Source organism: Megachile rotundata, chromosome 6 (genome assembly GCF_050947335.1).
Source record: "Megachile rotundata isolate GNS110a chromosome 6, iyMegRotu1, whole genome shotgun sequence".
In the NCBI taxonomy this organism is placed as follows: domain Eukaryota; kingdom Metazoa; phylum Arthropoda; class Insecta; order Hymenoptera; family Megachilidae; genus Megachile; species Megachile rotundata.
In genome coordinates, this window is record NC_134988.1 from 13346494 (window position 1) to 13372416 (window position 25923).

The 25923-nt window shown below is 40.0% G+C and overlaps 2 protein-coding genes across 8 annotated transcripts; both read right to left on the reverse strand.

The window, feature by feature from the left end:
- Positions 1 to 287: 287 nt before the first annotated feature.
- On the reverse strand, positions 288 to 25783 carry LOC100881279 (uncharacterized). 5 transcript variants are annotated; one of them, XM_076533009.1, is made up of 27 exons: positions 25645 to 25783; positions 23244 to 23345; positions 23049 to 23181; positions 22447 to 22610; positions 21841 to 21996; positions 21639 to 21767; positions 21361 to 21558; positions 20929 to 21225; positions 20546 to 20743; positions 19696 to 19842; positions 18295 to 18444; positions 17961 to 18101; positions 17727 to 17882; positions 16623 to 16919; positions 16337 to 16520; positions 16096 to 16215; positions 15942 to 16026; positions 15810 to 15827; positions 15462 to 15686; positions 15235 to 15380; positions 14673 to 14881; positions 14413 to 14617; positions 14137 to 14326; positions 13937 to 14075; positions 13585 to 13864; positions 13362 to 13511; positions 288 to 10220 (listed from the first exon to the last, which is right to left on the reverse strand). In XM_076533009.1, the coding sequence occupies exons 1-27, from the start codon at positions 25684 to 25686 to the stop codon at positions 1882 to 1884; spliced, it is 12600 nt and encodes a 4199-aa protein (XP_076389124.1). In that variant the 5' UTR covers positions 25687 to 25783; the 3' UTR covers positions 288 to 1881. The 5 variants fall into 5 exon arrangements, with proteins under 5 accessions (XP_076389124.1, XP_076389122.1, XP_076389120.1 ...); XM_076533007.1 differs by lacking the exons at positions 19696 to 19842; positions 20546 to 20743; positions 20929 to 21225; ... (5 more) ...; positions 23244 to 23345; positions 25645 to 25783 and adding an exon at positions 19080 to 19604 and having other exon boundaries at positions 15942 to 15972; XM_076533005.1 differs by lacking the exons at positions 19696 to 19842; positions 20546 to 20743; positions 20929 to 21225; ... (5 more) ...; positions 23244 to 23345; positions 25645 to 25783 and adding an exon at positions 19080 to 19604.
- On the reverse strand, positions 10237 to 12763 carry LOC143264690 (uncharacterized). 3 transcript variants are annotated; one of them, XR_013038594.1, is made up of 3 exons: positions 12483 to 12763; positions 11070 to 12377; positions 10237 to 10687 (listed from the first exon to the last, which is right to left on the reverse strand). XR_013038594.1 is itself a non-coding variant. In XM_076533040.1 (3 exons), exon 2 carries the CDS (start codon positions 12285 to 12287, stop codon positions 11358 to 11360), a length of 930 nt encoding a protein of 309 aa, XP_076389155.1. In that variant the 5' UTR covers positions 12288 to 12377; positions 12483 to 12762; the 3' UTR covers positions 10237 to 10687; positions 11327 to 11357. The 3 variants fall into 3 exon arrangements, 2 of the variants coding, with proteins under 2 accessions (XP_076389155.1, XP_076389154.1); XM_076533040.1 differs by having other exon boundaries at positions 11327 to 12377; positions 12483 to 12762; XM_076533039.1 differs by having other exon boundaries at positions 10237 to 12377.
- Positions 25784 to 25923: the final 140 nt, after the last annotated feature.

A 25923-nucleotide genomic window follows, 5' to 3' on the forward strand; every position in this document is an offset into this window, starting at 1 on the left:
ACTTTTTATACATAGGACATAGAACGAGGAAGTTAAGAACGGCGGTTTCTTCGGTTACTCGATACAATTTCTCTTTTTACTAAACTCTCATTGAATTACTTTCCGTGAAATGATATCGGAAACCACGTGTGGTCACCTCACGTAATGTCATATTTTCGATTCGATTAAGTTAGTGGCGGATAACTGTACTCATAAATAGACAGTTATTCAGTAGTTTACGATCATGTTAAGAACATTTATTGAAAGATAGAATACGAAGGATAAAGGTACCATTGAAGAGACTAATATTTAATTCTTAAAGTTTTATATTTTCATGGACAAAAAGAAAACATGTTCAAGATAAACGAAAGACATCCTTAAATCGTTGACAGAACACAGAACTCGTACAGTGGATCGAATACATCGAATTTATCGTTAGCAAAAAAGATCAAAGCAATCGCTTACATCGATTTAAAGTGTCGCGTACAAAATTGCCTACGACATTAGCGCGCACGCGTTGCATAATATAGATTAGAGAACGCATCATTTCGTTAGTATCCTGCTAATATTCGAAACGTTACGGTTCGTATATAAAATTCTCCTATTTAATCGATAGATACATATTATTTGTTCTCGCATGAACACTCGCGATTAAGAATAACCAGTTGTTGGAACTCGTAAACGTTCCACAAAATTAGTCGCGCAACGTGAAGCGTTCGTGTAATGATCGACGCGTTAAAAAAGAACGTAGTCAAAAAGACGCTTTACAATCGAAAACTTTACAAAACATGACATTATACAATAGTATCATATAATATATAGGACGTATAAACATTCGAAGTACAATTTTACATTCCTAAACGAATCGCCGCGTCGCGAATTACCGCGAACATTCGAATATCCGAGCAGTCGACGAATATTCGATACGAATCGAGCGCGAAATAATTAAGCGTAATTCGCATTATTTAACGCGATATTATCGGTAACGATATTGTACAGTACTAGACAAAAGTATTAGCATAAATATTTCAGTATAAAATAGCTTATTAATTTGAATAAATCAAGTTACTTGGAAAGTTTCAAATCATTTATACAATTAACTATTGGATCCAAAAATCGTAACTTAAAATTTAATTGCTTGAAAGTTATAATAAAAGAACATATTGCATACAGTCTGTTAATACTTCTGTTCTGATTAATTTAAAAAAAAAATTAAATTAACTATAATATTTTGTTCCAAATTACACAATTTCATACTGAAACATCTGTATTAATACTACAATCCAATACTGTATTTAAAAGATAATCGTTTTACTCGAGCGTAACAAAAGTAAATATCATTGAAAGAAAACAAAGAAAGACAAGATAATTATTGAGAATTGGGGCAATCACCGATTTCAATGACTTTGAAGTATATTGTAAAAATCAATACTTTCGAATATTAATGAAATATGTTTTATGAATATAAAGACTAACAATAAAACAATAGGTATTACTGTACACATAATCTAATAGATAAAACAACTCAACATGTTAACCTTAAGATTATCAAAATTAACAAAACGTGTCTTATAATTAATTATTTTACTGAACAGACTCGAGTATCTCAAGCTTGAAACTTTTATACAGAAAAAAAATACTTGGAATACTGATCTTAACAATACACTCGAAAATCGATAAAATCGGGCTTATCTCAATAATTACCAAAAACAAACGCGCGAATGCCCGCACAACGACGCCCGAGCACATTGATCTCTTTCTCACGTTTATCCGTAACAAATTCGCCCCGAACAAACCGAAGTAAACCATATTGAAGAAGAGAGAACTTGGAAAGTTTAGTTGGACGCTTCGAAGCAACGGATCGTTCGGCGTTCAATGGTTTCAACGCCCGCGCGAGTATTCCTACGTATCGGTGCTCGATGCCGCCCTCTTCTCGTCGCTTCTGGCGTCGGTTTCCCTCTCGGACTTCTGCTCTAAAGAATTGTCTGAAGGATCGTCGTCGTTGCTTCTTCCGCGACTCTCGGCTTCCGGTTGATCGAGTAAAGGCACATCCAGCGAGTCCGAGGAGATGCGCCTGACGCTGCTGGCCTGACCGGTGAGGTCCGACTGGGTCTCCTTCGCATCCCGCACGTTGTTCAGGGAATCGGAGCTCAGCGAAGGATAATCCAAAGTGGTCTTCATTTCTAGGGAATCGGAGCTTCGACAGAGAGGATGGCGTTTCTTATCCGCGTTGTCTTCCAGCTCAAGGGAGTCTGTGCTGGTCTCCATAATGTTGGTGTCCCTCTGGAGCGGCCCAGCTTCCGGCGTCTCCTGCTTGGGAACGACCTGCGCCATCGTCTGCACCTCCGTCTTCTCCACATCCATGATCTCTATCTGCGAGATGTCCTCTGTTGTGTCGTCCTGGCGATCGAATTTCTCTACGTTCGATTGTGCTATGCGTATGATCTCGTCGATCTCCTTGATCCTCTTCTCGTAGTCGTCCGACCCGGACGCGCTCGCGTTGAACGACCCAGCAGCACTCGCGTCCACCCTCGTCCGCACCAGGCTCTCCAGTTTGTACTTGTTCTCCGGACTCTCGTGCTCCAGCAAGTCTTCCTCCTCCCTGGCGCGCAGCTCGATCAGGTGCGCCTCCCTGCAAGCCTTCTCCAACCCTTCGAAGTCCTTCAGCGAAGACAGAGATACGTCGTCCCCGTGGCCGGACCTGCTCGCCGCGTATCTTCGTGGAAGGCTGCCGTTGTTCACAGAATCATGCGATCCACACTGGAACTTCCTCGAGTTTTCCGCAGCAACCGTGCTCTCCAAGTGCTCGAACTCCTGCAACGAACTCAAGGACACGTTGTCGTGATCGGACGGCCTCGAGAAGTACTTCTTGCCCGCTAGGACGTCGTAATCGGGAGTGCTGCCTAGACTACCTCGCATACTACCCACGCTACCTATGGACTCCTTGTGGCTACCCAGACTCCCGAACCTACTGCTCCCAGCCTCGAAGTCGGTGATCTCTTCCTCCTTGATGTCCTCGAGGGGGCCACGGTCGTACTCGATGTCGTATACCCTGGCGTCCGCATGGAACTGCATCTCCATCCACTTCTTCCCGCCCTCGTACTGCTCCTCGTCCGAGTACGACTGGGAATACTGATCGTCGTTGGAGACTTGCGGAGGACTCTCCTCAGACTCGAAGTCGAACAGCTCGTTATTCTTCGACACTTTAACCATCGCCGACGCCTGTGGATCTTCCTTGTCCTTGGACACCAGGTTCTCAAGGTCCCGGTCGTAAAGTTTGCTACTAGTCTGCGGAACTGCGCTGATGCGTATACTCTTGCCCTCGGAGTCATACTCTTCAGCCTCACGGCCCACTTCTTCCACGACCACGAAGTCATCGGTGATGTCTGGCTTGTCGATCATCTCGAACGAATCGCTGTCCGGCGAATGACGGTCCGATTTTTCTTTACCCATTACCGTATCGACAGACACGCCCGACGTCGAGGACGTGGACATGCTCGCCTGCTGCGTCATGGAGATGGTGGCCGTCTGCGCGGACATTTCAGGACTCTCACTGGATATGCCCTCCGTAACAGACCGCTGGTTCAGGAATTCCGATTCCACGTCCTTCTCAATGACCTCCGCGTCGAACACCTCGCTGGCGACCCTCGTAACAGTGGATGTGGACTCCATGGTAGCTTGGACCGAGATTACCTGGGTGCACACGCTCTGCACGCCGTCCTCGGACACTCGAGCGGTCATTATGTCCACGGACCGAAGTGCACCGGGTGAGGCAGTCACGGTGGACGCTGCGAAGTCTATCCCCTTGGCGTCCTTGACCGGCGATGTCTTCTCGGAGCCGCTGTCGAGGTCAGCGTCTTCGATCGCCTGCGGGAAGATCATCTCCGACGATCGCTTCATGCGACAGGGTATGTTGCCCTCGATCGCGCCTATCGGCTCGTCGATCGGTATGTCGCTGCCGGAGGAGTCCGACCGATCAGTGTGTTCTTCGTCAAGGACTCCCTTTAGATTCTCTTCGGCTTCCTCCTTCTCTGCGTCCGTCTCGGAAGGCACCAGAGTCTCCGACAACTCACTGGTGCTATCGATGCTGCCTAGATGACCAGAGCTGAAGGACGCCAACGACTTCATGGACTCGCGGGAGCTCATGGTTGTGGCGGCCGTGTGGTATTCCTGGGAAGTGGGTCTCGAGGCGGTGGAGTGCTCGATCGACATGGCGGCCGTTTCATACTCAGAAGCCGTCGCCGAAGGCACTCCGCACGACTGGAAAGCTTCTACATCGGAGGAGCTAGGTCTACTCCCGCTACCGATCTCGTAATCGCAGGACTGATAATTGCTGCTCTCCCCGGAGCTGGAGCCAAGGTCCAAATCGCTTTCTGAGGTGACTCTCTTCGAACCCCGGCCGGGTTTCTTCCGTCTCATGAGTACCGGACGCGGCAGAGCCAAAGAGGAACTTTCGTCCTTGTTGTCCACGTCCGAACCGGACCTACTGGCGGCTATTGGACTAGGGTGCTCGTCCTCTTCGTCTTTCGCGTCGTCCTGGACGGTTATCGCCTCTATGTCAGGCTTCTCGACTTTCATGACGAGGATCTCTTCTTTCGTCGCGATTACGGGTTCTTCAACGCTGCTGGGGGCGGATTCTTCCGCATCCCCTTTGCCCTCGGAGACGTCCTTGGTCTCGAACGTGGACGGTTGCTCGGACGTAGTGACAGGAGACTCTGCTTTCACTGGCTCCGCCTCGGGTTCCAGCGCGTGTTCCGGAAACGACGACTCGTACAAAAAGGGTAGGTCGTTCGGGATGGACTCCGGTTGAATCTTGAACCGAAACTCCGAAGGGGAATCCTTGATCTGAATCACGGTTTCGCTGTTCTCGCTCAGCTCCTCTATCAGGTCCTGCCTAGCTGCTTCCAAGGACTCCTTCACCTCGTCGATCTCCTTCTTGACCACCTGATCCAGAACAGTTATGGCGTAACGCGCGCTCAGATCGACGTTCAGGTCGTCTTTCTTTATCTTAAAGGCACAAGCGTCGGAAGGAATCGTCGTCGTGGATCTTCCAGGTTTGTCGTGTTTGTCCGTGGACTTCTCCATGTGTCTCTTGTAATCGTCACCTAAAGGTTTCATCTTCGATAGGTAAGCCTCCGTCCATTCCTTCAAGGCGTCACCGACTTTGACCGTTCTTTCAACCTCCACTATTGTCTCGCTCACCTTTTCTTCTTTCACTTTTTCCTCCTCTTTTGATGATTTCTCTTTCTGTTCAGTTTGAGTATCTTCAGCGCTCTCGGTGGACACAACTGTGACTTCTTCTTTAACCGTCTTTGCACTCGGTCGATCGACGGCTTTCTCGATATGCAGCTCGGTAGGCACCGCTATACCCCCTCGCTCTTCTGGAATCTTTTTATCCTCTTTCGAAGCCGTCTTCTCACTTTTCTCCGATTGCACCTCTTCGCTGACCTTCGTCTCCTGCTCCATGCTTTCCACATACTCCTTGATCGGTGTCTTCGCGTCGTACTCACGTTGCAACGCGTCCACAAGTTCCTGGCAACTGACGTCCAGCTTATTCTCCACCAGCTCGTTGTCCAAGTCCGGCTCGGCGACGGAGATGACCGTAAACTTGGAGCTTTTGCGTTCACCCTCGGACACGGTCTCCCTCGCCGACTCGATTACGCTAACGTCCTCCGAGGATTTCGTACCCGACTCCTGTTCGCGGTCGGTGGATCCATCTTGAGACGACAGTCGCTCCTTCTTCTTGGTCGATTCGTACGCCTCCAACTCCTGATCAAAAATCTGGGACGGTTGCAGCGTCTCTGATATCTCGATCTTCTCGTCGCCGATCATCCAGTCGACAGGTTTGATCTCCAACCCGCGTACCTTCGGCTTCGGAGAGACCATCGGAGGACTCTCGATCTCGAAGCTGTCCGTCCTTCTTATGCTCAGCGGTTCCTGGTCCTTCCGCGACGTGGACAGCTCCTGGACCATAGAGTAGTCTGCGTTCGCGTCCTCGGACACGGTGCTGGGACTGATCGTAATGTCCCGTTCCTGGACCAACCTCTCAAACGAATCCGTTTCCGCACTCTCCCTTAAGGACGGTATACCCCTGCTCGTCTGCTCGGAGATCTTCTGCTCGTCCATCTCCAACGACGGCACGTCCACCGAGTCCTCTCTGGACCGTACATCCGCTCCCGGCTCGAGAATCTCCAGCACTCTGGCGCCCGAAAGCTCGCACACGATTTTATCTCGAGGAAAACTAACATCGTCGCTGCGAGTTCGCGATTCCGACAGTTCCTTCTCGAACTGCGGACTCGAGGTCGGTTTCGAGACCATCTCCGACTCGTTCACGTCCACGTCGATCGTCTCCTCGAATTCGATCTGCTCGGATATGCTGCTGGGACTCACGGTGATGTCCCGGTCCTGCAGCCTGGCCCTCGACGAAGATAACGGAAAGCTCTCTTCCTTCTCGTTCGAAGATGACTCTTCGTCTCTGGTGACGTCCTCGCTGATGCTCGTGCTCTCCCTGGCGGACTCCAACGAGCGAGATTCCTCGGGTATGGAAGACCTTGTGTACCCCTCACCCTTCTTCATCATGCTTTCGAACTTCCGAGTCAGATCGTCGGCTAATTTTTCATCGCTCATGATCTGTTCTAGGTATCCTTTCTCGAGTAACTCCGCCTTTAGCTCCTCCGCAGATCTAGCTTCGATCTCGCTCTCTATCGACTGAATCAAGGTCTCCGCTATGGTACGGGCCTCGATTTCTTTGAATTTCCTCTTCTGCTGCTCCTCCAAGCTTTCTGCTTTCTCGCTCTTCTCCACCTTCGGACTTTCTTTGTCCTTCGGCTTCTCGCTGGGCTCGAACCGAGCTACGTCGAAGCTCTCCTTCGTCTCTCTGTACGATTCACCTTGGACGAGTGTCTCTACTTGACCTAGATCCACGGGAGACCTCCTCTCCGCTTCCGGTTTCTCCACCATCGTCTTCGCGTCCAGGTCCACCTTCTCGGAGACGTCCTTCTTTATCCGAATGGCCACGTCCGCGTCGCTCTCTCTCGATATCGCACTGCCCGCCTCGTGCGTCGTAACTCCTTCTTGGTCCGATAATTTCTTGAACGTTTCTTCGTTCTTTACTTCGACTCTAGATTCTGAGGCAGCAGCGTCTATCACTCGCTCTGTGTCCGTCAGATTCATCGACGTCTTCTGAATCGCAGTTTTGTCCAGCTCCTCGCGTTTGCTCGTCTTCTCCTCCAAGGTTTCCGTAGGGGACTCTTTCTTCGAGCGCGACTCCGTGGATTTCTTCTTCTCCACTCGCTCCTTTTCCTTCAGGGTGATGACTCGGTCGGTGCCGCTGGAGATCTCGGAAGACACCACCTCCTTCTCTTCCAGAGTGCTGGAGACCTTGTGGTCCACTTTGGAGGTCACCGTTGCAAACTCGCTCTTTGCTTTATCCTCGAACGCCTCTCGATCTCCGAAGGCCTTGGCGAACGTCTCGGTCTTCGTCGAACGCTCCTCCATTTTTGAAGTCACCTCTTCGCTCGATTTCTTCTCCGTTATCGTGTAAGTTTCGCTCTCCTTCTTCACGCGAGTGTCTTTCTTCCCGGCCTTGTCCGTCGATTTTGTATCAGTGATACGCTTCGGGATTCGGGACTCGAATTCTTTCTTTGCGCTCGGAGACGTCACTTCTTCTTTTTCGCCGTTGGAATCCTTGTCGCTGGGAGATCTACTCGGAGGCTGCTTGTCTCCTTTTTGTTTCGCATCTTTTGCGATTTTGTCTTTGTCCATTTTTGCCATCGACACGGGAATGCGAGACTCGAATTTAATTTGCTTTGGTTCGCCATCTGCCGGTGTTTTTGCCGTCGTTGGAATTTCTTCTTTGGTTTTTGCGGAAACGAAGCGCTCTGGTGGAGGCATCTCTTCCAACTTCTCGGTTTTTTCTTCTTTAATTTCTTCCTCTTCTGCTGTTTCTTCTTTGAGCTCCGCTTCGATTCTTTCCTTTCTTTCCAGGAACTTTTCTAGTTCTTTTTTAACGTCAGCCAGAGAGACTGCCTCGTGTTCCATGTCTCCTATCGATCGAGCTTCTCGAGAGCCTTTCTTGTCTTCGCGAATTTCTGGTAATTTTCCTTCGCCCTCTACTTGTACTGATTTTACTACCTTCTCTTCCACCAACGTACCGTCTTTTTGTACTTTATAAATAATAGTAGTTTGTTCGGTTATCACCGTCCTTCCACCTTCCTTCGATTTTTCTTTAATTACTTCCCTCTTCTTTATCTCTTCCGGTATTTCAGGTCTTATTGATTGCACTACTGTAGTCGATTCTCGTATCTCTTTTGACTTCTCTTCCGGTTCTTCCACTTCTGCTTCTTCTATCACTCTAACGGACTCTTGTATCTCTTTGGGCTTCTCTTTCATTTCGGCTTTTACTTCTTGTACTAGTTTAATGGAATCCTGTATCTCTTTCGGTTTTTCTTCCACGATTACGGTTTTTACTTCTTCGATAGTTTTGGTAATTTCTTCTGTCACCTTTGGTTTTTCTTCCGGAGCTGCAGTTTTTATTTCTTCTACTATTTTCACGGTTTCTTCTATGACTTTTGGTTTTTCCGAAGCTGCAGCTTTTACTTCTTCTACTATTTTCACGGTTTCTTCTATGACTTTTGGTTTTTCTTCCAAGATTACAGTTTTCACTTCTTCTACTACTTTAGTGGGTTCTTCAGTCAGTTTTGGTTTTTCTTCAGGAATTACAGCTTTTACTTCTTCTATTACCTTAATGGATTCTGTCACTTTTGGTATTTCTTTCGTTACTTCGGTTTTTATTTCTTTTATAACTTTCGGTTGTTGCTCTATGACTTCAATCTTTTCTTCTCTTACAATTTTACTAATATCTTCTACCACTTTTGGTGTTTCTCCTATCACCTCAACTTTCTCTTCCTTTACAATTTTACTCGTATCTTCTATCACTTTTGCTTTCTCTTCTGGTTCAACCTTTTCTTCCTTTTTGATTTTGCTCAAGTCTTCTATCACCTTTACTTTTTCTTCTGATACTTCAACTTTTGTTTCTTTCACTACTTTACTTGAATCAGGCACCTCTTTTGGTTTTACTTCCACTACTTCAACTTCTGTTTTACTCAAGTCTTGTATCTCTTTCTGTTTTTCTTCCACTACTTCTTCTTGTACAATCTTTCTCACATCCTGTTTCACTTTTGCTTTTTCTTCTACAACTTCAGCTTTTACTTCCTTTACCTCTACTTTTGGTTTTTCTTCCACGACTACAGTTGTTACTTCTTTCACTATTCTACTGGCATCTTCTACCTTCGGTTTCTCTTCCACTATTACAGTTCTCACTTCTGTTACTACTTTACTGAGTTCTTCTACCACTTTCGGTTTTTCTTCCACTACAGTCTTTACTTCTGTTACTACTTTACTCACTTCTACCTTCGGTTTCTCTTCCACTACAGTCTTTACTTCTGTTACTACTTTACTCACTTCTTCTACCTTCGGTTTTTCATCCTTCACCCGAGATTCTTCAATCTTCTCTTCTTTTCGTTGCTCTAATGCTTTCACACTTTCTGTCACTTCCTTTACCTCCATTTTCACAAACTCTTCACTCTTTTCAACACGTTTTACACTTTCCGTATCAGGTTTCTCTTTCCGTTTATCCGGAGATCGATCTTTCTTCGATATTTCCGGTTCGTCCATTTTCTCCGTCGCTTCAATCTCCGTTCTTATCTCTTCTTTAGAAACCTCCTCCGTCTTCTCCACCCGCTTCGGTTCGATCTTCTCTTTGTCCATCTTCTCCTTATCCTTAGGCTTCGGTTTCTCTTTCTCAGGCTTCACCGTCTCTTGCGTCTTCGCAGGGAGTTTCGTCGTTTCTTTCTGTATCTGTTCCTCGAAATATTGCGCCTTTTCAGCGACCGAACATTCTGAGATGTCCGGCACGTTTAGATCCTCCATCGTTTCGGAGGTTTCGACCCGTTGCTCCATTTCCGCCATGTCTTCCGTGACGCCACTGTGCGCGTACTCGGTTTCGCTTTCGTTGATCGTCAACTGCGACGATCTCGACACTTCCGATTCCGATCGCTGGTAACTTTCCCGCTTTCTCGATATGTCCTCCCAGAACTTCCTCTTCTCGAAATACGTTTGCCTCTCGACACCCGGCGACAAATCCTGCTCTTGGCCGACTACTTTACTGGGATAACTAGCATCTACGGATTCTAGGAAACAAGCCGCTTTTTGCGCAAGGGATTCGTGGATAGTGACAGCATCTAGAACAACCAAGAATCATGATCGCATTACTTTTTATTCAACTATTACACGTTATAGGTAAAATACATTCTCTCTCTATGTACGTGTATATATCTTATATGTGTATTTATAATTGTTATGTAACTTCATAGGATTGAAAACTTTTGCAAGCAACACCACGCAATTTATAGATTCTTTACTTGCCGAAATATTAACGAGATAAACTTTGATACAACACGTAACTTTTTACTAAAAACGCTCTCAAAAAATAACGTTTAAATATAGATTTCTAACGTGTAACATGCGTATATGTGATATATGTATATAGATATTGTGTGTGTATACATATATAAGTAACTTTTAATCTTTCGTTAAATTTTCACTTCTTTGTCTCTCCACTATATTTATTAATATCCGATATTCCTCGAGACTTAAAATTAATATCCAATACGGTTGCGTATGATTAGGTTGAGGACGGCAGTTCTGTCTGCAAGTATAAGTATAGACAATTGAGTTAATACCAAGCGTCAATCATGCTGCAACGATTTACTCAAATATCGATTACTTCCATATTGTCAAACTTTTCATTAAGATTTAAACAGGGCGGGATTAACATTTTTTACAATTTATAAACATTATAAACTTCAGACTTTATTTGAAGAATTTGGAGTCTCAAACTTTTGGAGGTTGTAGAACTTTGTAGCTTTGAATTTTTTAATTTTGAGATTTCTGGATGTTAGGACTCCAGGAACTCAACTTTGGAAACTTAGAAAAATTTTAAAACAAGAATATACAGGAAGTATTTTCAAAATTTTTAGACTCTTTGGAATTTTACAACTTTTCTCCTTTAAAAGTTAGCATATACTTACAATAAATCAATGAATAATTTTAATGATACTCTTCAATTAATTCCCTAATGCTCCTCAATGTTTAATCCAGCCCTGGACATAAACTTGAACATAAAATTAATCTTGAAGATGAGATATATCTAACTCCGTCATCCTATCAATACAACAATTATCCAATATACACATGAATCAAAAGTTATCGATCACCTTATACATAAACGTTTAGATACCTAGCTTGTACGTTCCATTAAAGACAGTACTCCATAAATATTTCTTACCATAAAAACGTTGTACACGACCGAATAAATTTTATTCGATCGGATCAACGTCTTCGATATCGGTATGACAATCGCTAATCGCGTCGTCGCTAGTATCTTTGACATTTAACAAGTTGCTCGTTTTATCAACGTTTTTCATAAAAACTTGAGAGCCTGCGAGCACGTCTAAGTCCTCGAATACTTCTCTGCGACTACAACAAGCTTCCTGAGTGTCTTCGTCGTCGGAAACCTCCATGTCTTCTTCGTCGGTGTTGCACGCGATCACGATATCCGGCATGGCGCAACGAGCTTCGTTTCGCGAAACGTCGTCTTTGTACATTTTATTTCGAACTTCCACAGAAAATGGTCCGTCGCCTTCTTTGGTCGTTATGGTCTCACTGTATTCGCAAAATAAATCGAGTCTCGGTTTCACGTAGATCGTCGAGGCAACCTCTTCGTCGGCCTCGACTTCTTCCAAGTCGGTTTCGCCCTGACACGGGCTTTCCGGAAGCTTTAAATCGTTTTGACCCTCCTTCTGCTCGGTTTCTGGTTCACTCGGATAAATTTCATCGACATCCGTCAGATTATCGATGAAACTGTTCCGGCGTGAACGTTCTTTACCTTCGGTCGATAAATAGTTTCCGGTTTCTTCCGCTTCTTCGTTGTCCAAGGTCACCGATATCGTGGGTCCTTGTGGTTCCTCCGTCGCGTGATTCGTTGGTCGAGGTTGATAAGTGATCGTCGTTAATTCTCCCTCGGAATCGGTGTCGGAGAAATGCAAGGACGCGTTATTGATCATGGCGTTCAACCTCCTGCGGGTGGACCTTATTTTACGCTTCACTTTCACGGTTTCCTTCGTTCTCGATGGACTTAAATTTTCCTCTTGATTAGATGTTCTTTGCTCTGCTTCGTTTTCTTTCTCTGCATCCGATACGCGATCGTTTAATTCGTTCTCTTCTCGCTTGTCACTCGGTTCTTCCATTATGCTTTCTTTCGACGGCCCTTCCTTCCTTTACGATTTAGCGTGTCGATTTTAACCATAAATTACTAAACAACATAAAAAAACCTGCAACTGAAAATGGTAAAGAAAAATGGAAATTAACGTTCAAAACGGAAGAAAAATGTGTAAATGAAATGGAAAGAAAATAATAACTCGATCGAAATGAAATAAACTCACGTTTACGAAATCATGGTAAGACCAACTCAAAAGAAGATAGCTTTTGAAAGCGATGTCGCCGATGGTTACGATCAAACTAAACGAGGCCGTCACCGTTACTTCCAACGTTTGTTGATACCATTATGCGTAATCGAATTAAAGAAGTCTTACTGAACGTCTCGGCCGTAAGCGGATTAACTTTTTTTTCTCTTCTTAAATGAAAACAGAACCATACTACCAGGTATAAAATTCAACTATTTCGGAGATCACTTTTTTTAAATCGTCGTCGAGTTATTTCCATAATCGTCCATTACTGTGGCATCATACGATTACGTTTACTAAAATAACAAGCGTTACCACTTAATACCTGTACGTGAACCTTTTCTGTACCTTGTATCACAATTTCAGTTAAAGGTATCTGTGGCTATTAAGCGAAACAGTATGTCATATTTATATAAAAATTTGTATTTCTATCTTAATAAAAATGTAAAACACAGTATTTGTATTTTTAAAAGAAAGGTAGAATGCTGAAGCATTTTTTTAAGTGCCAAAATGTTCATGATATTGTTATTAACTTATTAGGAATTTTATAATTTAACTACAGTGGAAGTAACGCTGTACATTTTACCTAATTTACATGATGAGTCTAAAAGCATAATAATCTGAAATATATAACTCAAACTACTATGATAATATCTTTAAAATGAAAGCACATGACTGACTCTTTCGCTTGATAGCCACAAAACAAGCATCGCGTCTTCGTATAAAATTACGATTAAATAGTTAAAGCTTACATGTACATTCTAAACGACTAAAAAATCGTACTCATCGCGTTACAAAACCAAACGCTACTTTAGCATCTATTCGACGGATGAAAATGAGTGAAAACGAACGTCATACCTGTTCGTTCTTTTTCCAAAGTGTCGGTAATAAATTTCTTTTCCGAAGGGGAGGTTTCCTTCGGCTCGTCGCTTTTCTCTTTTTGATCCTTCTTGTATTTCGATTCGTAAGTATCCCATTTCTGGCTAATGATGTTCGAATCTTCGTAATCTGTGAGGAGTGAAAAAGAATTAGTACAAGTTACTTGGTACGAGTTACTATTTTAAGAATAACTCAATTTTACCTTTCGTCGTTTTCTGAATTTCAAGCTTAGTGGTAATTTCTGGAAGAACGATGTTTAGGACGCAAATGGGTTGCTGGGGCGGTTCCCCTTTGGCAACTTTTGGCTCTTTCATGAACAGCATCCTAGCGACAGGGTCCGATAATGGATCCTTTACTTTTACGTGAAAAGATAAACGATTCTGGCGGAAAGCTTTGAAGGTAAACTTTAACTGCACGCCCGATTTGGTTACGGGTACCAAATTTCCGCTGAACTCGATGTAGAGATCCTTCCCATCGAGTACCTGTGAATGATACGTTCACGATTATTCCAACTCAATACTCATCGTTTAATTTTTATTTTAACAAATATTTACTTCAACATCACGGCTTTTTACGATCTCAACAAATTCCTCTTGCTTCTCCAACGTGTGAATTCCTTCCTTTCCATCGGTCATGCATAATATTCTTAACGTAGCTTCAAGAACGTCCATTCGTTTCGAATAGATCACGAAGCTGTGTAACAAAATTAATTCTTTTTATCTGTTAAAAAGAGGTAATGTTATAAATTACGTACTTTGTAACGTATGGTACAAATAACGATTCTTCATATAATTCTGTAGCCATTTTTGGAACTGCGCTTATATTCTGACAGTCCATTAACCAAAATCGAGCGGAGACGGTCGTGGTAAAGGATACTCTGTCGTTCATGAATGTTAACGGGGTTGATCCTGTAACGTCTTCCCATTGCGATTCACTGGTTCCACCTATATTAAAACCATAATGCATAAATTAATGAATGCATAATTTACAAAAATGTTTATTATAAATAAAATTGTTCCTCGACGTTTACCTGCGATGCTGCACAAGAGACGTAACGTAGGCGTCTCGCCGCCATATTGATTAATCATTCCTTTATTCGCAGCTTGCGGTACCGGTATCGTCAACGTGATCGGTTTATGGAACTTTCGTCTTCTGGGTTCGATCGTTATCACTGGAGAAACGGCCACGCAATTGCCCAGCAATTTTGCCGTAAGTTCAGCAGGAATCACATGTGCCTACGATAAACGAAGTTATATTTTTGTTAAGGGACCTATGCGATTTAACAGATACCTGTAGTCCAACTTTAATCTTCTTCGTTAGTGCTCCCGGTGGGAACACTGCTTGAACATGATTGGCTACGCTGGATATTAAAATTCCACCTTCGGAACCGATTACGTGGACTTCTTGCTTTATTCTTGTTACTATTGCGAAGTACTGGGGGAAGTCTGTGGTTATTATGCGAGTAATCCTGCCGGAATGAGTGGCACTCATTTGAGGATCTGTAAAATTGAACTTTGTTAAAATATTGAAGTAATATGAAGTAATATGTTTAAGTAATATATGTCATTCAAAGAGCAAGTAACATCATCAAATATGATAGTCCATTTCTACAAATATTTACAGCAGTGCTACTATTAAAATTATTTACTTGAGACTACCATATTTTCTGTACTTTTATAAATAATAGTGTCTATGATGCCAATATTTCTGGCAAGTATAAATTCTTTGATACTTAATGGAATATCAAACTACATTGTCAAACTAATCAAACTAATGGGACTACATTGTATAAAATTACAAATTCGTTTAGTAATATTAATGGAGAAAATTGTTATAAAAATTGCTAGAGTACCATATGGTGTGTTCAACAGTGTATCGTCATTGTCGACCGAGTTGTCATGTTCCTTCCACGTTTCTCCGTTCTCGCTCCTAAGAATGATAATCTCCCTTTCTTTGCCTCGAATGGACGCAAAATGTGGTATATCGATCAAAACAGGCCTGGAATTCAATTTAAGAAGTCAATAGATTGTAATGAAATTAATTTAGAAATTACAAATGTACATTACAAAAAGTAATCACCCTAGGAATGTTGCACCAATTGGTCCCATCTCTATGATACGAGTCGCCAAAGCCTCCCCCTCCATTAAAGGAGGAGGATTTGCAACTTTACTAGGTTTTATTAATCTACAGGTAACTCGAATCGGCATAGTAGCTCTACGTGGTGGTACGATAATACGTACACCGCTGTGTCTACACCCCTTCATAGCACCTCCTCGTGCATCCACCAGAAAGCTTACCAAAAATCTAAAAATTCAACCTCTTTTAATTACAACGAAACGAACATATAATTTTCAACTATACTTAACAACCATTCACACAAATACGTAAAACAGTTAATCCGTATAGTGGAAGTCGAATAATACTTACGATCTGAAATGCAATCGGCTAGAAACAGAAATTTTGTTCCGATTAATAGAAATCCCCGTGTGACAGAAGACTGATACGAAATCAAGGAATATCACGGAGATATTTATCTAACGTAAATGAATGATTACGTACCCCAAATTAATTCCGTCGGTATCAAAGTTTTCTGCTAGGCAATAATTATTGCTTTGTGTAAATTCTTTCTTTTCTTCTTTTGTAACTGATTGAAAAGGAGTTAAAGATTCGTGTAAAGACAACCGTAACGCTGGAAAGCGGATAAACAACTTACCTTGTCTGTGTATAGGATCGTCTCGGGTGACGTCGATAGGCAACGAATCGTCCCTCAAACTTTTCATTAAATCCGCCGTGAGATAACGGTACGGTTGCTCGTTAATTAACGTATCTGATCCTGCGAATGATATCAGATATTCTAGAATCTTTTAATTTGATACAGGGTGTTTTATAAAGAGATCATTTTCATGGTACTCTTTTTGAACAATTTGAACAACAGCTATAATTTGAAAGAGTACCTCCTTCGTCGTCTGAATCGGACATAAAACTAGTTTCCTGCAAACTTTCGGGGGCGATAACTTTGTACTTCTCATCCCAATTTTTATTATCGGGCGTTAACGTGTCGTAAGATAATCCTTTCAGCACTTCCGTAACGGATATGTATCCCAATTTTTGAGCTATATTTAACGCGGTCAAACCGTCCTGAAACGATACCGATTATTAACATTTATATTGATTATATGCTTGAACATACACTTATACATTATATATTATATTATATTATACTTATATAATAGGATTTACCTTAGTCTTAGCTTTATGCGAAGCATTTCCTTCTAATAAAGCGGTAACTACGTGAGCGTGGCCTTGCTGTGCAGCCTGATGAAGCGGAGTATAGTTCTGATTAGTCGTAACGTCGATATTAGCGTTGTGTTTTAAAAGAAATCGGATCATCGAAAGATTTCCAAAGTGCGCCGCGATGTGTATCGGTCGGTAACCAGTTTCGGTTTCGCTCTCCACGTTTGCGCCGTTTTTCACGAGAATGGATGCCACTTTAATAAAATCCTCTTGGGCGCACAGATGCAACGCGGACAGACCATTCTAAACAAGGAAGAAACCACTAATCTTGAAGACACCCAATCTATATTATAAAAGCGAAACATGTGTGTGTTATATCGACACTTATATTCCTAAATTCCTAGATACTTAGATCCCTACAGTCCCAAAAAACTATATCCTTCATATTTCTACATCCTCTTATCAATAGGTATATTTATATATTCTTCTGTATTTACAGTTTTCTACATTCTGGTTCTCTAGGTATATCTTTATATTCTTATAAGATATTTCTATCTACTTCATTCTTGTATCTACAAATTTTTATAATATCTAATCTTCAGGTTTCTATATGTTTAGAGCTTCATATATTCAAACTTGTATACAATGTGAATTCCTATATCCCTAAATCTATATATTCCAAATTTCTTTATGCTCCATCTTTATGCTCTAAGATCTCTATCTCTGTATCTACCTTACACTTCATACATTCCAAGATGATTGTACCCTAAGATCTCCATATCCTATGATACTCATATACCAAGATTTCAATTTCCCAAAATGTCTATATGCTAAGATCCTAGATGTCTATGTACCTATATTCTTATATTCCTATATCCTTAAGATATAATAAATCTATAAATCCTTGAATACCTAAATCTAGTTCTATGTATCCCTATACCTCAAAATCTCTAAACTTGCAAATCCCCAAGATATGTCCCTTACATCCTTAAAATCTCCACATCTCCTACAATCAAAATCCTCATATTTTCAAAGGCTCTATCTCTATACCCCTATTTTTTATAATAGAGAATTGGTACTTCAGTGTTTAATTAAAAACAATAGCGTTACCTTCGACCTATGATTTGGATTAGCACCGTGTTCAATTAACAAATTCGTCATGTCATAATGTCCCTTCTGAGCGCTCAAATGTAATGGCGTAAAGCCAGCTTTAGATTCGGCATTCGCGTTTGCTCCATTTTCCAAAAGCGTGGAAGCGATATCCATCTAAAAATGTATGAGACAATTAATTATTAAACTTGAATCTCTCAGTCGTGCTATTTTAATGGACTATAAATATTTCACCTGGTTTTTACGAGCAGCAATATGTAGCGGAGTGTGTCCATTTTGAGAAGCGACGTGGGGTGAGGCCCCTTTCTCTAATAAAAGATTTGCGACGTTCGGGTGGTCGTAGTGGCACGCCAAATGTAATGGTGTAATATCGTTCTGAAAATTCGTATAATAATTTAATATAATTCGTATAATTTGTATAATATAATATTCGTATTAATTGAGTGTATTAAATGAAATTAGTTTTATTGGAAAATATATCGTCCAGTCATGAATTAAAATATGTATGAAATTGTTTAAATAAAAGAAGTAAATATAAGTAACATTGTATACCGTAATTTATACGCACCTTTCCCTGAGCATCTAATTTGCTATCTCTCTGTAAAAGTATCTTAGCCACGCTCATATTGCCATACTTAGCAGCGATATGTAAAGGGGTAAAACCATTTTTGGTGGTGGCCTTAAGAGACGCATTATTATCCACGAGAATAGTTGCTACCTATACATGAACAAATTAAAACTTAATCAAACTTTATATTCGTGTTGTTCAATTTTTAATTTCTCAAATACATTATTTCTGTTCGGGTCATGGCAGTTCGATGACCGACTATAACAAGTTTCAGGTTACTTCTTGTCGTCGGAATTGGGGTAATTTGAAAAACGAAATAGACTTTCAAATGTCTCGTGTATTTACGGTTTCAAGCTGTGTGCCTTGAATAGCGAATAAAAACTTGAGCAGGGGCGGATCTAGTCGTCTCTGAACACTTGGAAAGTTCTGACATTTTTTAATTTTTTATGAATCAGATTTTGGGATCTTAAGAGTTAAGGTTTTCAAACTTTGAGATTTGAAATTCTTCAACTTTCACACTTTGAAATTTTGTAACTTTTAGGCTTTCAGTTATGTTATTGAATTTTAAAGATTGAAAATTTAAGAATTTGAAACCTCCTAATTTTAGAAGTTTGAAATTTTATAATTTTTGTAAGATAGCCCATGATAAGTTGGACAATAAATTTGCTACATTGATCACGAGTTCAATGATTACTTTGTTTAATGGTTAATGCAGCACGTAAGCCATGTTTAACACCGACGTAACAATGTATTGATTTTTTGTAATAAAAAAATAATCATCTTACCTGGTACATATAAAAAACGATCGTGTATAAAATATTTGAAACATACGTGGATAATGCGAGCACAGTACAAAGCTACGGATAATGCAAGTAACTGTAAAATAAAATTTGCAGAATAAATATTTATAAAAATAATAAGGATCGGGTTTTAGGACTACTCTGTAAAGAAAATAATATTAAACATGCTCTCCTTTTATACAATTAGCAATATTCAACATTTTCGAGATGAAAATTGTAAGTCGAAATCTCTTCTTTGCTGCGTAGAAATACATTATTCAGTGCATTAAAATATAAATACTGAAAAGCATACGTGACGTTGAGAAAAGGTTGCATACAAAATAAATCGCTATGATAAAAAATTTTATTAAAATAAGTTACACGTAAATAACTTAACGTAAAATATGAAGTATAAAACAAAAGATCGATATAACAAGAGGCGAAACAAGAAACGAAACATAGGTGATAAAGGATAATACTAAATATACGTAACAACGAAAAATAACAAGTTTTACAAATATAGCATCTAAATAAGGTATTCGCGGTAACTTGCCCAAAATAACTGTAATCTACTTTGCGTGCTGATATACTCCGCTATCTTTGCAATTTCTTTGTACATTACCTCCTCCTGACCTTCCTTGGCCGCGATATGCAACGCGGTATACATGTCTTTTGTGGTGGTATCGACGGCTGCACCGTGTTGCAAAAGTAACATAACGATGTCGATATTTCCTAATCTCGATGCAATATGCAGCGGTGTTTGTTGCTCCTAAAACAATAGAGCGTTACACGGTCTGCAAGTTATGAAATTGTGAAAATAATGAATAAGTGTGTCATACCCGTGTACAGTAGAGAGCATTTTAGGCTTCACCTAGGGAAAATGGCGATATGAGTCCCACTCGTGCAGATTCCAAATATAAATAATTTAGAAACTTTAACATTTCAATCACTAAATATTCCAATTCTCAAATTCCCATATTTTTTAAATAAAACTCAGATTCCCAAATTTTCAACCCCTTCAATCACCACACTCTCAAGTTCTTAGATCTTAATTCCAAAATTTCCAGAGCCCCCAATACAAAAATCTCCAAACTCTCAAATCTTCAAACTCTCTCCAAATTTACCAAAATATGCAGATTAACAAATTTCCAAGTTCCCAAATTACCACATTTCAAAATTAAACTCCAATCCCTCAATTACCAAATCTCTAAATTACCAAACACTAAAATTTCCAAATTTGCAAAGTATGAGGGAAAAAGGCTTCAGTACAAACTAGATGTAATACTATCTAAGCCTTTTTCCCCTACATCGCCATTTTCCCCAGGAGAAAGCCTACCGTGCTCCCTACTGTACATCGACGAAAACAGAAACAAAAATAACAATGTCGTTCGTGTAGATGTACCGTAAAAAAAAGATTAAAAAAATAGTATTTTAAAAAAAAGATTCATTATTTTTCAAGCATGATTATTTACCCTTGCACGAGCATCAACTTTAGCTCCGTTTCGTAATAAAATTCGAATAATATCTGTCTGATTAGCTCTAGCTGCCAAATGCAGAGGTGTTTCGCCTCTAACAGTTGTGACATCAGGATTGGCTTCGTGTTGCAACAGAAATATCACGATGTTCATGCATCCCATAAAACTAGCAACATGTAACGGAGTCAGTCCAGACTGCAAAACATAATAGCTTTTTGGTAACCGAAAACCAAAGGTAGAAACTGTTTTTTTTATCTAAGAAAATTAATCGATCGAATCATTTTGAATACAAGTCGTTTCTGCTAACTCGACCCGTTCAATTGCACGATAAACAAAAGGATAACCATAATCAATATATAAAGAATGATTTGTGAATTTACCTCGGTAGTAGATTTGATGGATGCTCCATGTTTTAATAACAGTTCGACCACTTTTATTCGATTCTTTTTACAAGCGATGTGCAAAGGCGTGAAGCCGTTTAAAGCGCGAGCGTTAGGGTCAGCTTTTCGATCGAGAAGCAATTTCGCTACTCTGACGTGGCCACAGTGAGCGGCTACGTGAAGAGAAGTTAAATAATCGACTGTAACTTCATCTACAGGGGCTCGATGATATAAAAGTACTCTTGCCGCGTCCACATAGTCTCCTTGCGATGCCATGTGCAGAGGCGCGAGTCCATTCTGAAAAATACTTCTTCGTTATTAAAATGAATTCATGTAGACTGACAAATAATGAACGTTGAATTAATAATTGGAGCAGTCAGAATCAGACGCTAGAATAATTAGGTATAATTAATATAAAGACACGTTGCTTACTTTTGTTCGCGCGCTTATAGGCGCAGAATGTTCAAGAAGCGTGGTAATTACTTGTTCGTGGCCAGACCTTGCCGCGCAATGAAGAGGCGTTAAACCGTCCTTGGTTTTCGCGTCGATTTGAGCAGAATTTTCTAATAATACTTTAACCATATTGTTTTTGCCCCATTTTGCAGCTACGTGTAACGGGCTTATATTATGCTGACAAAAGAAACGATCAATGGTAACATTTATTTTTAACGTTTGATGGGTTCATTACGTTAACCATAGTTCGTTGATACCTTTGCTAAATAATTGACATCGGCACCGCGTTTTATCAATAAACGTGCTATTTCTTCGTTACCGTAGTGAGCAGCGATGTGCAAAGGTGTGAAGCCGCTCTTTGAGGTTACGTCGGGTTTGTGATCATTCTAAAATAAACCTTTGTTAAAACGCTTGACCAAAACGAGCAAAAACAGCTGGTCGATTCGATTGCCCATTTACCTGCAAAAGTAGATCTGCAGCTTTACAGTCGTCCTTCTTAGCCGCTATGTGAAGCGCCGGTAGTCGAACTTTTCCTTTAGAATCATTTTCTAAGAGAACGCTGACTACTTTATCGTGTCCTTGTTGCATCGCCACGGCGAGCGGGGTAAAACCATCCTAAAATATTACTTTTTTATTTTCTGTTATGAGAAGGGAACTTGACGATGTGATTCAAAGAGGTATCATTAAATGATATCACTTTACAAATTTACAATTTGCTAATTTACAATATACAAATTTTTAAGTATTCAAACTCTCAAGTTACTAAATTTTTACATTCTTAAATTACCTAATTTGCAAATACTCAAAGTTATAGAACTTAAATTAATTAGTTGTACATATATTAATTTGCAAATGTTCTCAAGTTTCCAATTTAAAAATGCACAACTTTGAAAATGTAAGAATTTGTAAATTTGTAAATTTGTAAATCTGTAAATTTGGAAGTAGCACGAGGTAGCACATCAACAAGTTTACCACGAGCCGCAACAAACATAAAATATTCACTAAATTGTACATAGGTGGTGTTATCAAAGGATATACGCATATCGATCAATTTGAGACGTTCACCTCTGTCGCGAGACTCTGATTAGCCCCGTTGCTGAGCAATAATTTAACGACTTGATCGTGATTCTCTTGAGCAGCCATGTACAAGGGCGTGAAACCATTTTGCGATTGAATATTAACCGCTGCTCCATATTGTATAAGAATGCTAACTATTTCTGATTGGCCAGCTAAAAGAGATGAAAAATCTTACTCATTATGTTCGTACACGTTTGATGTACGACGAGCACATAAATAGAAACATTCTGAAACGATGTTACTCCGAAATTAAATTCACTTGAAATATAACACTACAAAAGATAATTTCAGTCATATAGTTTAAGTAATTTATAATTTAATTTTGTAGTAAATAAAATATAATAATAGCCCATGTTATCGTAATAAAATATATTAATATTAAATTGTGCTTCTATTTATTTAACTTCGTGAAATATATACCAAATATTTGTAAATTGATTGAGGTATAAAATATTTTCAGAATTGTAATACGTGTTCGTGGAATTTGACTCATCATGTTACATAAAATTTGTAAACAAAATTTCGGTCGAATCTTCAAAACTCTTGTACCTATTTATATGCACGCCACTGTACTATACGTAATTACGCACCCAACGAAGCTATGTGCAACGCGGTGTTTCCTTTCTTCGTGGCTGCATCGACTTTAGCACCCCTTTTTAATAGCTCTGTTACTATTTCGACGTGACCATCTTTCGACGCTAAATGCAAAGCGTTTAAACCGTTCTACACACAAAATTAATATAACATTAATGAACGAGCCGGCAACATTATCAATTGACGCTTACCGAATTAGCTGTGTTGATGTCTAGATCGGTATCGAGGAATTCGATCACTTTTTCGAGATTTCCAGATCGAGCAGCGCGAAGAAATGCCGTCGTATCGTCGACCTGAACAAAATACATCCATTAATTATATCTTTTGTCATTAGAGGAAACAATTAACTTAATGTATTAATTTAACTTAATGTGTTTCTAATTTTAAAAACATTTTATACCGCTGATATCAATGCATATTTTAAAAAAGTATATTTTCGTGACGAAAGCTATTAAATTTGTAGTAATACAATTCGTTTGTGATAGAATATTCAAGTATAAATTGTATAACAATTACAGCGTCATAGGGTAAAATCCGTTTAACGCCTCATAATTTATCCGTGACCTTCACCCTATTAATCGTTCTCAAAGCCTACTTTGTAGAGTAGTATGTTTCTTGTTCTGCCTTATTATCAAATTATGAACGTTACCAAGGGTAAAGTCATACGCGGAAGAAGCAGCTGGTTCACGAACCGTCTGCTTTTAGTTTACGTATATGTTTCTTACAACCCCCCCTTCCATTTCTTTTTACCATTCCGATAATCGTAAAAAGTTCCGGTCGGCTAATAATACTCGCTATAACAGCGAAATACTGTAAATACCGTCTGAAAATGCAATTCCATCTACTCCGTTAATCAAAATGCGCCGTTTGCGAGTTCACACCCTTCGATTAATAGAGATTGGAGAGAATAAAAAAATACCGGCAACGTTCCGACACTGCCTTTCGCGTAATATAGGTAGAACCGTACCTGGCTGGCATTATCCATAACCATCGTGCTTATTTAGAGGCTAGTCACCGTTTTCCTAATCTTTTTCACTCGTCCAGCAATTGCCGGACGCAAAGGTGTTTTCCTCGGCACACGTTAAATTACCATTCAGACGCTCCTGAGGTAACGCTAAAGACGTATACAGGAATATAGGAGCCGCCCCATATGCCAAACCAACGCGCAGAATCGAACAGCAACGATTACGGGAAAAACAGGGGTTGCGTTGCTGCCTTTCTCGACCCCCTTCTTATCTCTATCCTTGTTTTTCTTACACCTATCTGTACCGATATATCGTCCCCCGTCATTGTTCTGCGCACGCGCTCCTTAAACGCGAGAATATGTTCTTTCTTTTCCGACCGTGTCCTTTCTCCTTCTCTAACGCAACATGTATATGTTCTGGACCTAGGAATATAGGGATGAAATGTAAGCTTGGATTATGGACGAGGAGAACGAAGCTAATATAAGAGGGAGGGTTTAATAGTCGATGCCTAACCTTGATTGGTTACCTTACTGAGCATGGTCTGTGCCGCTAGTTATGAAAAATTACAATTAAAGTGGTTATACATACTACTTTAAAGATTTAGATATTTTTATTTTGACCTCAGCTTCTCTCCATAAAAATATATTCTGCTCCTACGTTTCTACATCACCAAAATGTCATATTTTATTAAGAAAATTGTCATACACAAAGTACCGGCCGCCATTTGTTGCTGCGCATGTGCGCGAATAAAAAACTGATATACTTGCGTATTCTAAAAGAGTACATACGTCCTTATGAAGACGCGGTAAAATTTGAATTTTTATCACGCATGCGCGGAGTTCAAACACGTACGAAAATATCCCACAAATGATTTATTCTTTTTCTTTTCAAATGGTATTGCTACGAGGAAATTCTACTTGATGGGTTAAAGAGAATTGTAAAATTCAGTCGATAAATCATTATTTATTAATGTTACTACATTATATGAAATAATGTTATCGATAAAATGAGAAAAGCTTTGAAAAAATGTCAACGTAATAGAGCAAAAATTAAAAACTGTATGATCGCTTACTATTTCATGTTTTTTTATAGAAAAGAAAATTGATATTTGATCAGTTTGTACTCCATCTTGAAAAAATCTTACATTTATCTTTTATATTGTTTTCGAAAATTGTTTAAATTCTATTTTCCTCGCTGCTTATATAAACTAAAATATTTGTATCAGTTGAAATTTTTTAAATCGTTATTATTTATAAATTTTACTTAACAAATCTGCTTCATACGTTGGTCACACGAATTTTCTAAAAATAATTTTCAACTTCTTAAGCATTGGAGCACCGCCAATATTACAATATAAATATTAACGAGAATAAAAATGGTTATTTAATACTTTTTTATAAATAACATAATTGGCAAAATTTTGTTTAAGAACAATACACCCTCACTGTCATTTATCGTCGTAATTTCTATATTATTTGTTTTAAAAGTAGAATATATTTTTTTAGCCCGATGTGCACTGTAAACAGGAAAGAAATTTTTTAAATATTTCGATTATATCGCAACACGCAAACTTAGACGCAAATATGCAACGCGTTCTCTGCTAGATGTTATTTGCACACGTTTTTACCTGAAACCCAATGATCGGCAGAAACACTTCCTCTGTCGTCATTTCCAAATAATAAACTGTGTATTTCGTTTGACAGACTACGTGTACGTATGTTTTCTACACCCCATACTAAAAACGTAGGTCGGCAGATATTTATAGCATTCTGTTTTATTCTCCTGAACGCCTTTGTGGTGCATCCGCTTCAATGATTTGTATCTACATGCAAATATAATAATAAAATCGTATTATCTTAATTTGACAAATTATTTCATTACCTATTCTATTTTCAACTAATTTTTT

Excerpts from the sequence above, each read along its gene's own strand:
- LOC143264690 (XM_076533039.1), bottom strand. The coding sequence starts at position 12,287 with ATGGAAGAACCGAGTGACAAGCGAGAAGAGAACGAATTAAACGATCGC.
- LOC100881279 (XM_076533009.1), bottom strand. The coding sequence starts at position 25,686 with ATGACGACAGAGGAAGTGTTTCTGCCGATCATTGGGTTTCAG. Across the intron at positions 21,559-21,638 it reads ATGTCAATTATTTAGCAAAG|CATAATATAAGCCCGTTACA; the intron begins GTATCAACGAAC and ends TTCTTTTGTCAG. Across the intron at positions 16,920-17,726 it reads ATCCAAATCATAGGTCGAAG|AATGGTCTGTCCGCGTTGCA; the intron begins GTAACGCTATTG and ends TTCCTTGTTTAG.